Here is a 12,456-nt window from a genome sequence, read left to right as displayed (position 1 = left end):
TAAGTGGACCTGCACGGTTCAAACCTGCGTTGTCCAAAGGTCAACTGTGTCACTATGGTTCCAGCCTTGAACATCCAAATGCTCGAGTAGTTTTTAGGAAGCTGAGTGGCAGCTATGAATCAGTACTTTTCATTAGAATTTTACCTTTGCAAATGGCTTGGTACAGATAAAAAAAATGACGGGATCTAAACTGAGTTGAAATCTAAACATGTTTTCATCTGACACTGTTCGGAGTCCAGCACTGGGTCATGATGAGACGATCTGTTCAACATGCCAAGATGCTCTGACGCTGAAAGACGGGTCCCACAGGCCAGAGAACTGTCGTTTCTCTCACGCTGCTGACCGTGGTCTCCCAGGTCACCATGCGTTTCCTTACATTTTTATCGCCCTCTGTTTACAATATTTGTTGTTGCTGTTTACTTGCTAAGTCAGGTCTAACTCTTTGCAACCTCGTGGACTGTAGCCTTCCAGGCTCTTCTGTCCAAGGGATTTCCCAGGCAAGAATACTAGAGTGGGTTGCCGTTTCCTTCTCCAGGGGATCTTCCCGATCCAGGGATTTAACCAGCATCTCTTGCATTGCAGGCAGAATCTTTACACTGAGCCACCGGGAGAGCCCACTTAAAAATATGCATTCCTTCATTTTTTTTACTGTTTAAATTAAAAATGTGCATTTAAGGCAATCGATGATGGAAGCGCAGGAGGCTGCCATTTGGCCATTCCAGCAAGTGACCACCCAACTACCACTCTCTTCTTATTAAACAGCAACAAAATCCCAGGCAATGTTCCACCTGAGGGACTATATTTTTAGGCTTGTAAGTAAAGCCAGGCGGCTAAATACTGACCAAGGATGTAGAAGAAGTTTTGTGTTCTGTCAGAATTCTTTTGCATTTCTGGCCTTTCCTACTTCTGTGTAAGAGGTATGATGCACGGAGCTCCAGCAGCCATTTTGGGCCATGAGGTAACCTTTTGGTTGGAAGCCCCTAGTAGGATAGCAGAGCAGACACAGATGAAACCTGCTTTCCTGATGACCTTGGAACTATTATACGAACTTTGAATTATTTTCTATGGAAGAAAACTAAATTTCTACTTAGTAAGTTACTATGAGTTTTCAGGTACAGGCAGACAAACCTAATTCAAAAAGTAGCATCAGCCTACCCTCCTATTTATATATGTATATGTTTTAATAAGGGGCTTCCCCAACAGCTCAGTGGTAAAGAATCCGCCTGCAAGGCAGAAGACACAGGAGACGTGGGTTCGATCCCCGGATCAGGAAGATCCCCTGGAGGAGGGCATGGCAACCCACTCAGTATTCTTGCCTGGAGAATCCCATGGATGGAGGAGCCTGGCGGGCTACAGTCCATAGCTGCAGAGAGCTGGACACAACTGAAGCTACTGAGCATGCACACTTTAACAAAGAGGATCGTACCAAGTATTATACTCCAGAACTTACTCCTTTAGTTTCCACTTCAAAACAAATCAAAGGCATCCTTCCACTTCAATATGCACAACCCTAACTTTCTTTTGAATGAACGTGTAGCTTTCCATTGTTAAGGTTTCAAGTTGTTCCTCTACATCCGTTAACCACTTTGTTAAATTCTATTTTTCAAATGCTGTTTCTGAAAAGAAAAAAATCTATTTCTACTCAGCGCTGCCTTCCCAAGGCATTCAGTTTTATTTTGCTCTTAGACAAGCAACTCTGCTTCCCAGCTTAGATTCTGGGAAACTAACAAAAGGCCTTTGGGGGTTAGCATCCCTCACAGCGAGCACTGGAGCGCATACCACCTAATAACAGCAACGTGAGAGGCCTGCCCTCAGATCTGACATCTGACCGTCCATGTCATGACACAACACAGCCCTATAAGTGGACGGGGGTTCAGGGTGTTCTTCTCGGGAGCAACCAGGGGACTGCAAGTTTAAAAAAGCTTCATAAAATCCTGAGCATAGGAATACACACTTACAATGGATCTTCATTACTCAGACCCCAAAATAGCCATTAATTGTCGGAAAATGTGTTAGTCATAAGTCATATCTGATTCTTTGTGACCCCATGGACTGTAGCCTGCCTGTCTCCTCTGTCCATCAGATTTCCCAGGCAAGAATACTGGAGTGGGTTGCCATTTCCATCTGCAGGGGGGATCGTCCCAACCCAAGGATCGAATTCACGTCTCCTATATTACTGGTAGATCAACAAAATAAAATAAAACACTTTTAAAGCCGGTTCTCAGAGAGAAGGCAGATTCTGAACCACAGAGCCCAAATTCTCCCACTGGACTTAGAGTTGCAATTGTTTGGGTAAAACACATCTCAGGTATCATTCAGAGACTAAATCCATGTTCAGGCAAGTTTCTCAAGCTTTCCATTTTTGAGAGAGAAATTAACCAGGAAAATTTTCAAGATTGCTCTTTCTGCTGAAAGTGCAATTATTTCAGCGTCCTTATCAGAAGTACACAGAGACCACAACCATGCTGAACCACTTCTCCGCAAGAGACAAGACCAGGCGAAATGCACCTTAACAGCCACTGTCTCTGATGAACAAAATCTCATCATTTCAGAGACAGTACCTGTTTGCGGTTAAGTAACTGATTTTTAAAACATTTCCACCTCTGAGTAAGAAATTGCACTCACCTTTCACACTGGTGTTCTGAAAGCAAGAGGGGAAAAAGGCTGCTTTCTGATAACAGGCAGCCCCACAGTTTTCTCTGGGCGTGCAGACACAGCCGTGTGCTGGAAAAGATTCTATTGTTGGAAGATGGACTTGCTCCAGGTATTTCTGAAAAGCACGGTTGTGATTTAATTGCGTGGCTCGGGAAGCATCCAGCAACTGGACATTTTTTTTTGTGCTTCCAGTTGTGAGTGTGTGTGTTTAACCAAGTGTGCTTGGTGCCAGATTCTCACTTGATTTATAATCAGACCACAAGTTCGCAGCAAGAAAGTTCCAATCGTCAAGAGAAAACCATTATTTCTAACATTCCTAATACCCGAGTAGTCGGTCTCTACGTTTTCTTTCCCTTTCCAGCCTTCCCCCCCTGGCAACCAGCTCTGGATCAAAGGGAACAAATTCATCTCTTTCCTGAATATTCACCACTCAGAACTCCAGGAACCCTGGCGCCAGACAGCCGGTGTCCCAGCTTCGGGCCTCACCCTTCACAGGGCACAGAAAGGACACCGCTCAGACAAGAAGTGTTCTTTACACAGTCTGTCTTTATCCGAACGAATCAATGGGAGAAGGAGAAAGCTGTCAGGTTGGCGATTCTGAAATCTGACCTCATCAAAGCTAAAAAGAGAGGAATGTGGGAAACGGTTAAAAAAAAAGAATCTGGGGTTTGTTTTGACACCGGCTCCTCAGCCAGAGATCAGAGAAGTGCGAGCCTGGACTGGGAGAAGCAGCCAAATTTAAAAAGCAGAACTTAGGGAGGGAGAGTGGTCACAGCCGAAAGGACACCATGCTGCCGGTCGCTGGCAGGGAGAAAAGTCGCACACTTATGTGCGCGCACTGAAAACTAAGAAGCTGTTTGGTTCTTAGTATTTGGCCGGTATCTGCAGCCAAATCTTCAAAAACAGATCGAATCACCAAACGGGAAGCGTCAGAAGACTGGAGTACAACTCCTACCACACCCCTCTATAATTTCAGTAAAGACGAAAGGCCTGCCTAAATTATCATCTCTCTGAGTCGTGTCTGACTCTCTGTGACCCTATGGACTGTAGCCCACCCGGCTCCTCTGTCCATGGAATTTTCCAGGCAGGAACATCGGAGTGGGCTGCCATGTCCTTCTCCAGGGGATCTTCCTGACCCGGGGGTGGAACCCATGTCTCTTACGTCTCCTGCACTGGCAGGCGGATCCTTTACCACCGTGCCCCCTGAGAAGCCCCCAGTCCCACTGGTCCCTGAGAAGCCCCCAGTCCCACTGGTCCCTGTACCACAGCGAACAGAATGACTAACAGAAAGGCTCCTGGCCAACCAGGAGAGCAGGAGCCCACCTTCTGCGGAGCCCAGGCGGCGTTGGCCAGCCTCCCACCCTCGGGGAAATGCTTCCTTTCGAGTCCACCTTCTGCTGAGCCCAGGCGACGTTGGCCAGCCTCCCACCCTCGGGGAAATGCTTCCTTTCAGGGCAGGGACAGTCACCATCGGACCCACTGTGAATAACCTGGGTGTTCAGACCCACGCCACCTGCAGTACTGAACACGCGAGCAGAGCAGGAACTTTGCTCTCCCCCCAGACAGGGGCCATCGCCCACCAAGGACCACCCTCCATTCACGTTCTTCTCCAGAGGGCTGTCCTCTGGCTGAAGATGAACTGCAACCAGGCAGCCACAGAGCAACAAAAATCCAATCTTTTTCATTCTCTTTTGAAGGTCTGGTCTTTAATCTGATACAGATAAATCTTAGCCACCAGCTCAAGAGTATGCTAACTATCTTAATGAAAATCAGTTATTACAGAAGATAAGAGAGAGGAAGAATCCAAATGCCGAGAAATGACAAGTGTTGTGTAAACTCGCTTCAGGAGCCACAGCTGGAAACCCGCCCCCTTCCACGGTGTGATCTCCGGCAAATACATCCCCTATCTCCCCCTCGTCTTCGTTTCCCCTGTGCTGAGTAATGGAGAAAAGACAACCAACACCTTCACTGCCCCCACGGCACAGCTGCAGAGGGAAGGGAGGTCTGGACGGCCAACAAGGACCCACGTCAGTGCTGGTCCCCATGCCTGCTGCTGTTTAGTTGCCAAGTCGTGTCCGACTCTTTTGTGACCCCGCGGGCTGTAGCCCTCCAGGCTCCACTATCTGTGGGGTTCTCAGGCAAGAACACTGGAGTGGGTTGCCATTTCCTCCTCCAGGGGATCCTCCTGAGCCCGGGATGGAACCCACATGGCCTGCATTGGCAGGCAGATTCTTTACCACTGAGTCACCTAAGTTACCATAACAGGTATTACTGAAATCAGGTCACGCAATGAGATGATGTGATCAGAAGGGCGGAGACTGAGGCTTCTGGGAGCTGCTGGGTTCCCCAGGGCAAGTCCTGTTAATCTTCACTGCACCTCGGAGGACCCAGCACATCATCGGCCGTGTCAGCAAGGGAACCGGACTGAACCACAAGGACAAAGGGATGAAGGCACAGAGCTCCAAGCTGCGTCCTGACCGCAGCCACGCGGCATCTTCAGCCTCATGCCTTCCGGCTGCCCCCCCTTCAACCCAAGACTCCCCTCCTGTGGGCCTTCCTCCCCTCTCCCAGCACAGCTCTTCCCCCCTCAGCCCGCCACACCTCCAAATGGAAGGGGACTCAAGCTGGGTTAGACTCAGAAGGTGCGGGGAGGTGGGTGAAAGGAGAGTAAGAGGGGTGGGCCGTGGCTAAGCCTGCTTCACAGCCAGGAGCCCAGCACCAGCGCCAGTTCGCAGGTCTGAATCTCAGAGCTTCAGTTCTGCAGCCGGAACAAGTCTGGTCCCTGACGCTGACCTTAGAGACACGTGTCTAATTAATCCTGTAACATCTGTACTGGCATGTGAAGTGAAATGCCCTCAGAGAGGCCATGCCCGCTGTGTCCTTTCAGAGTGTCTAAACGAGCTTCCCAGTTCTGCCCCACACCAGCTCGCAAGCACACTGCGGGCACTCTCTCCCTCTAGCCAATAGGAAATACAAGCCTCTTGTCTTTAGGAAATATTCATGCTTCGGAAAATATTCATTGAGCACCTATCATGTGCCAGGCCCACTGCTTTTGCTCTTCTACAAAGAGTTGCATGAGCCGAGATACTCTGGCTTTCAACAAATGGAAAATCCATTTGAACCTTGCTTTATAATAGGGGGGTTTATTTTCAGAAGACAGGAGAAGCTCAAGAACTTTCCAAGGGAAAGAAAGAAAACACAGTACCAGGAAAGACTCAGATTTAAACCAGAAAGCTCTTTAGAAAATCACTTTCTTCTCTCTCCCTCTCTTGGGTTCTGAGTCTCATGGAAGATGTATAAACTCATCTTTGCCTCCATCACTCTGTTAAGTAAATATCTGATTTAAGTCAATTAAGCAACTCATTCAATACATATTGATCGTCTGTGGTGCAGCAGGCACTGTTCCGGGTGCTGAACAGGAGTGGACACAAAACCGACAAAAGTCATGTGCTGCTGCTGCTGCGGCTGCTCAGTGACAAGTCGTGTCCGACTCTGGAGCCCCACGGACTGCAGCTCGCCAGGCTCCTCTGTCCTTCACTGTCTCCTGGAGCTTGCTCAAACTCGTGTCCACTGAGTCGGTGATGCCATCCAATCTTCTCATCCTCTGCCGTCCCCTTCTCTTCCCACCTTGAATCTTTCCCAGCATCAGGCTCTGTTCCAATGACTTGGCTCCTCGCCTCAGGTGGCCAAAGTATTGGAGCTTCCGCTTCAGCATCAGTCCTTCCAATGAATATTCAGACTGATTTCATTTAGGATCAACTGGATGGATCTCCTTTCAGTCCAAGGGGACTCTCAAGAGTCTTCTCCAGCACCACAGTCCTAAAGCACATGATGCAGTGGAGTTTAATGCCAGCTGGTGCAGGCAGGCAATCAACATCTAAGTAGAGTATGAAGCAGGCTGGCAGGTGTGGTCTAATAAGAAATGTGTATTTTGCTTTTGTCTCCCGTTCCTGGCACAGCTCCTACAACCTCTGGAATTTCCTGAGTGATGGGAAAGACAGGAATTTAGAAGCATCTTTTATTGCTCACAACTAACTCCTTTAATCCTAAGTGTATGCTAATGAGGTGCCTCTCGATCAGCCAAAGGAAGCAGTCACACCCAGCCCTCACCTCTGGGGAGGGGCACAGGGCTGGAGACAGAAACACCGATGGCCAATGAATTGGTCAATCATGCCTACATAATGAATCCTCCATAGAAGCTCCCAAAGGGCAGGGTTCAAGGACTGAAGGATCGAGAGATCATCAAGGTGCTGGCAGGGTGGCAGGTCTAGAGAGGGGACAGAAGTCCCACACAGTCCCCTCCCATACCCTGCCCCAGGCATCTCTTCCATCGGGCTGTTCTGGAGCTGAATCCTTTATAGTCATCAGGGAAACGCAAGTGTTTTCCTGAGTTCTGTGAGTTGTTCAGGCAAATTTCTGAACCTGAAAAAAAAGGTGGGAGAACAGCACAGTTATGGTCGGCCCCGCAGAAGGGTGGGAAGCCTGGGCACCCCCGCTGCGGTTGGCAGCTCCAGCAGGGACGTCTCCTGGGAGCAAGGTTTTTACCTCTGGAGTCTGTGCTAACTCCAGGAGGCAGTGGCAGAACTGACCCGAGTTTCTGGACACACTTGGTGTCAGAGGCTGCATCATAAAAATGAGCACCACCACCACTCACAAGCAACGTGAGGCCAGAAAGTGAAGAACTGGGTCAACGGGAGAAGACATGGGGTCCGTCAGAGGCTGCTCATAGAAGGTCCAACCAAAAGAAGGGCCAGGAGATGCGAGGGGGCACGGTGGCATCCCAAGGAAACACCCCACGTAGATGGTGAGCGCAAACGCCCTACGCCAGTGTCCTCGTTCCATCACTCAGTCACGTCTGACTCTCTGCAACTGACCCCGTGGACTGCAGCACACCAGGCTTCCGTGTCCTTCACCATCTCCCAGAGTTTGCTCAAGCTCATGTTCATTGGGTCAATGATGTCATCCACCTCATCCTCTATCACCCCCTTCTCCTCCTGACCTCAGGGTCTTTTCCAATGAGTCAGTTCTTCACATCAGGTGGCCAAAGTACTGGAGCTTCAGCTTCAGCATTAGTACTTCCAATGAATATTCAGGATTGATTTCCTTTAGGATTGAAGGGACTCTAAGAGTCTTCTCCAGCACCACAGCTCGAAAGCATCAATTCTTCAGCTCTCAGGCTTCTCTATGTTCCAACTCTCCCATCTGTACATGACCACTGGAAAAACCAAAGCTTTAACTCTATGAACCTTTGTCAGCAAAGTAATGTCTTTGCTTTTGAATATGCTGTCTAGGGTGGTCACAGCTTTCCTTCCAAGGAGCAAGTGTCTGTTAATTTCATGGCTGCAGTCACCATCCACAGTGATTCCAGAGCCCAAGAATATAAAATCTGTCACTGTTTCCACTTTTTCCCCATCTATTTTCCACTAAGCGATGCGACAGGATGCCACAGTTGAAGTTTTCTGAACGTTGAGTTTTACTAAGAACGAAATCCTAGATGTATTTTGAACCTAGAGGCAACAGAATTTGCTAAGGGACTGCCAAACAAAATGGGAGAGGAAGAGACGAGTCAAGGACAACCAAAGGGTGATCCATCGCATAAGCAACTGGGAGGATGGGGTTGAACTGGGAGCTCCACTGAGATGCCTTTGGTCCCATCAACTGGAGGAGGAGGACCCCAAAACACAAGCAACAGGAGTCTGAGAGCTGACGAGGCTGCAGGTCAAGGAGCTTCCATAGGCACTTACCTGCTCTACAGAATGGAGAACACACTTGATTTTCAAAAACCAAAATGCTAAGATGACAGGATTCTCTTCTGAGAGTTTGAAACAGAGTGTTACTAAAAGCCTACAAGGAAGATGTGCCACAGATAATCTTCAGTGTCTAATGCACCACATTTCCTTGAAGCCAAAACAACTATTAATTCAAAGATAAAAGTCAGACAAATTGGTTATCTCACAGTATAGAGACAGATTCACAAATACCGCTCCTGGTGCATCATTCACTTTGAAATGAAGGAGCAAAGCATCATGTTTAAGCAACCCATTTCTCCTTACTAAATCACAAGAGGATGGTGTTACAGATCTAATGGTATTTGCTTAAAACATAAGCTAGTTATTTGAAAAAATGAGTACATCATATTCAAACTTGAAACTCTGACCTAAATCAAGACTTTCTGACTTTCTGTGGACATTACAGAGGTCTTGTCATTCTCTCATCTTCAATTATATAGGCACTCGAAACTTCTGTATCTCTATAGAGATAGAGAATAAATAATTTAATCATTTCAGGATGGTATGAAATGTTAAAGGCAATAATAGAAATGGAAGGAATAAAGATTATATTAAATAGTTTATAAGTAAAAGAAATAGATCTAATATTATAAAATGCCTAATATTTATGTAGCATTTTATATGGGATGGATGCCAAACATTAAACATATATTATGTCTCTTTTAATCTTCGTAACATCTGACCTCCTGATACAAAAAAAAAAGAAAATGCAGTTCAATCCAACCACTACAGCACAGTGAAAACATTAAATGAGACGCAGCACACGTTGAAAGTCAGGGACAGCTACACTGGAGCCCTAGATGAGCCAATTTCTTCCTAGACGTCCCTGGACACGTTCATTAACTCCATTAAACTTTAACCTTCTCACTTCTCTGGTGGTCCAGTGGCTAAGACTCCTGCTCTAAATGCAGGGAGCCCAGGTTCGATCCCTGGTCAGGGAACGAGATCCCACGTGCTGCCACCAAAGGTCCGGCACACCACAAGTAAGACCTGGCACCGCCAAGGAAATAAACAGACGCCAACGTAAAATGGAAGAGCGGAGCCACAGGAGCACCTGCCACAGAGGGCCGGTAAGAGCACTACCAGCTGATGTGTGTGCAAATGTAAAATGAAAAGGCGGAGCCACAGGAGCACCTGCCACAGAGGGCCGGTAAGAGCACTACCAGCTGATGTGTGTGCAGTATTCAGCATGGCACCGGGCAAAAAGTAAGGGTTTACTAACTGTGAGGCATTTTCATCAATATCACCAACATCATCACCATCAGCACATAAAGTAAGAGAGGCAGGTTCGATCCCTGGGTCTGCATAAATCCCTGGAGGAGGGCAGGCAACCCACTCCAGTATTCTTGCCTGGAGAATCCCATGGACAGAGGAACCTGGCAGGCAACAGTCCATGGGGTCACAAAGAGTCGGACACGACTGAGCAACTCAGCACTCACACAAAGTGTCAGAATTAAACTGAATCATACAACACTGAGCTGGTGTCCAGAGAGCTGGAAATTGGTTGGTGTTGGAAAGCCTCATGAATATTTGGTGTCAGTAGGGTTCTATCCGTAGAAAATGATCAGAGTTAGTAGTACCTGAAGCTCCAATACTTTGGCCACTTGACGCGAAGAGCTGACTCATTGGAAAGACTCTGATGATGGGAAAGACTGGGGGCAGGAGGAGAAGGGGACAACAGAGGACGAGATGGCTAGATGGCATCACCGACTCGATGGACATGGGCTTGAGCAAGCTCTGGGAGTTGGGACAACAGAGGACGAGATGGCTAGATGGCATCACCGACTCGATGGACATGGGCTTGAGCAAGCTCTGGGAGTTGGGACGACAGAGGACGAGATGGCTAGATGGCATCACCGACTCGATGGACATGGGCTTGAGCAAGCTCTGGGAGTTGGTGAAGGATAGGGAAGCCTGGTGTGCTACAGTCCATGGGGTCAGTTGCAAAGAGTCAGACACGACTGAGCGACTGAACAACAGCAACGACCTAATTAGGAACTGAATGAATGAATGAATGAGCGAATATCTGTGTTAATTTTTTCATTGTTTATTGCGAACCTAGACCCTGGGTGAGTATAGAACACACGTGTGGAGCCAAACCATCTGAGCTGGAGGCCCTTCTCTGTCACTGGGAGGGATCTGAGCCTTTGCAACAGTAAAGCTTTTAGCCCAGGATGTAAGAAGGGGGAGACACAGCTCAGACAAAAGCATACTCTACCACACCCAAGGAAAACAATAGAAGGTTCCCAAGCTAGAGTATTTCCAAAGGGTGAAATTTAAATGATTTTCTCTTCTCATTTGTCTTTCCATCTACTGCAAAAAGCCTCTTTATTTAAACAAAACAGGGCTATAGATGCGTATACACATTCTGTCTCCTAAGAGGCAACCATGTAAACAACACTGCTCAGTTCTCTTTAGGCTGAATTATTTGAATAAAATCAACCCCCACATCGTATTTAAATTTCTGGGTTTTTTCTCCCTTACAGTAATTAAATATGTATCTGTAGCTGACAATGGATTCTCCACAAACATATTTAAATATAGCTTCTCTTCCCACTATAACAGGGTTATATAATGAGACACACTTCTGCCCACTTAAGGAATCACAGAGGGGAAATGAGAATATGGGAGCTGGACTCTGAGATGCTATTTTTAGCCTAAGGGTGCAGGACACACTGCAAGTGAACATTTTACTATTATTCACACCTTTCCTTTTGGCTTCCGCTGTCTACTTTAAGAGTCAGAAATAACTCGAGCTAGAAAGAGGTGGATTGTGTCAGGGATCATCCTCTGTCAGCTAACACATTACCCGATCACCACAACACCACAGAGTGCACAGAAGCATGCTCTGCATTACCCAATTACACACCACCATGGATTGCACTGGAGAAAGAAATGGCAACCCACCCCAGTATTCTTGCCAGGAGAATCCCATGGACAGAGGAGCCTGGCGGGCTACAGTCCACGGGATCGCAGGAGTCGGACACGACTTAGCGACTAAACCACCACCACCACCTTGGACTGCACAGAAGCGTACTCTGCATTACCTGATCACCGCAACACCACAGAGCGCACAGACGCATGCCCTGCATTACCCGATCACCGCAACACCACAGGGCTGCATAGACGCGCTTCAGACACTTGTGCCGTCGCCCGACAAAGCTGGCTGACTGCCAGTGCTCTGCCGTCTCTGGATGACCAGCACACGTTTCTGGGACCACCGTCTCCACAGGAGGGGCTGAGTCCATCTTGGCATGCTTTCCTTGGTTGAGCCATGCCGCTTTTTATGGGCAACATGAAGAAATGATTTGTCTTCTTGGGAAATGAATTTACTTTCTGAAATGGAACAAGCAAAAGAGAACACAAGCTCAAAACTCTCTAAATTTGCATTTGAAGTGACAGTCAGTGGTAGGATGCCTTCCATTATAAAATCTCAAAACGAGAACAGTCAATAGCAACAAGATATACTATGACAGACAAAAAAAATGGCCCCCTAAAGATGTCCACTGCGTAATGCCCAGGACCTGCGCAGATACTATCTTAACACTTTCCAGAATTGATTACGCTAAGAATTTTGATATCTGAAAATCACCCTGGAGTATCCAGGTGGGCACAGTGTAATCAAATGCATCCTTATAAGAGAAAAGCAAGAGACGAAGTTAGAAAAAGCAGATGTGACAACAGAAACAGGCTGGACTGAAGGGCTTTGAGGATGAAGGAAGGGGCTATGAGTTAAGAAGTACGAGCGAAGCTAGAAAAGGCAAGGAGACCATTTTCCTAAGGCCTCCAGAGGAGGCTCGGCTGACACCTTGATTTTGGCCCCTTAAGGCTCAATTCAGACTTCTGACCTCCAGAATTGTAAGAAAATAAATTTCCGTTCTTTTAAACCACTAACTAAGTTGTGACCATTTGTTACAATAGGAATAGGAAACTAATGTTATGTATCATTAAAACATTTTAAATGTACGATTTTCGACAAATGTTTCTTGAATTAATTTCTGCTTCTGAACGT

General features: G+C 47.2%; 1 protein-coding gene and 1 non-coding gene across 2 annotated transcripts in view; one reads left to right on the top strand and one right to left on the bottom strand.

Annotated features, from left to right (window-relative positions):
- Window positions 1–11,692, bottom strand: part of DOK5 (docking protein 5) — a 114,237-nt gene extending 102,545 nt beyond the window's left edge. The window contains exon 1 of the mRNA XM_010840321.1: window positions 11,540–11,692. Coding sequence (XP_010838623.1) covers window positions 11,540–11,692 — 153 coding nt within the window. The remainder of the gene's footprint in view (window positions 1–11,539) is intronic.
- Window positions 9,314–9,385, top strand: TRNAL-UAA. The gene has a single exon. It is a non-coding gene; the product is annotated as a tRNA-Leu (tRNA).
- Window positions 11,693–12,456: the final 764 nt, after the last annotated feature.

The sequence above is a fragment of the Bison bison genome, unplaced genomic scaffold (assembly GCF_000754665.1).
Source record: "Bison bison bison isolate TAMUID 2011002044 unplaced genomic scaffold, Bison_UMD1.0 scf7180017864143, whole genome shotgun sequence".
NCBI classification, from domain to species: Eukaryota; Metazoa; Chordata; class Mammalia; order Artiodactyla; family Bovidae; genus Bison; species Bison bison.
The sequence above is the reverse complement of the archived record's forward strand: the minus strand, read 5'-3'. Positions and strand labels throughout refer to the sequence as shown.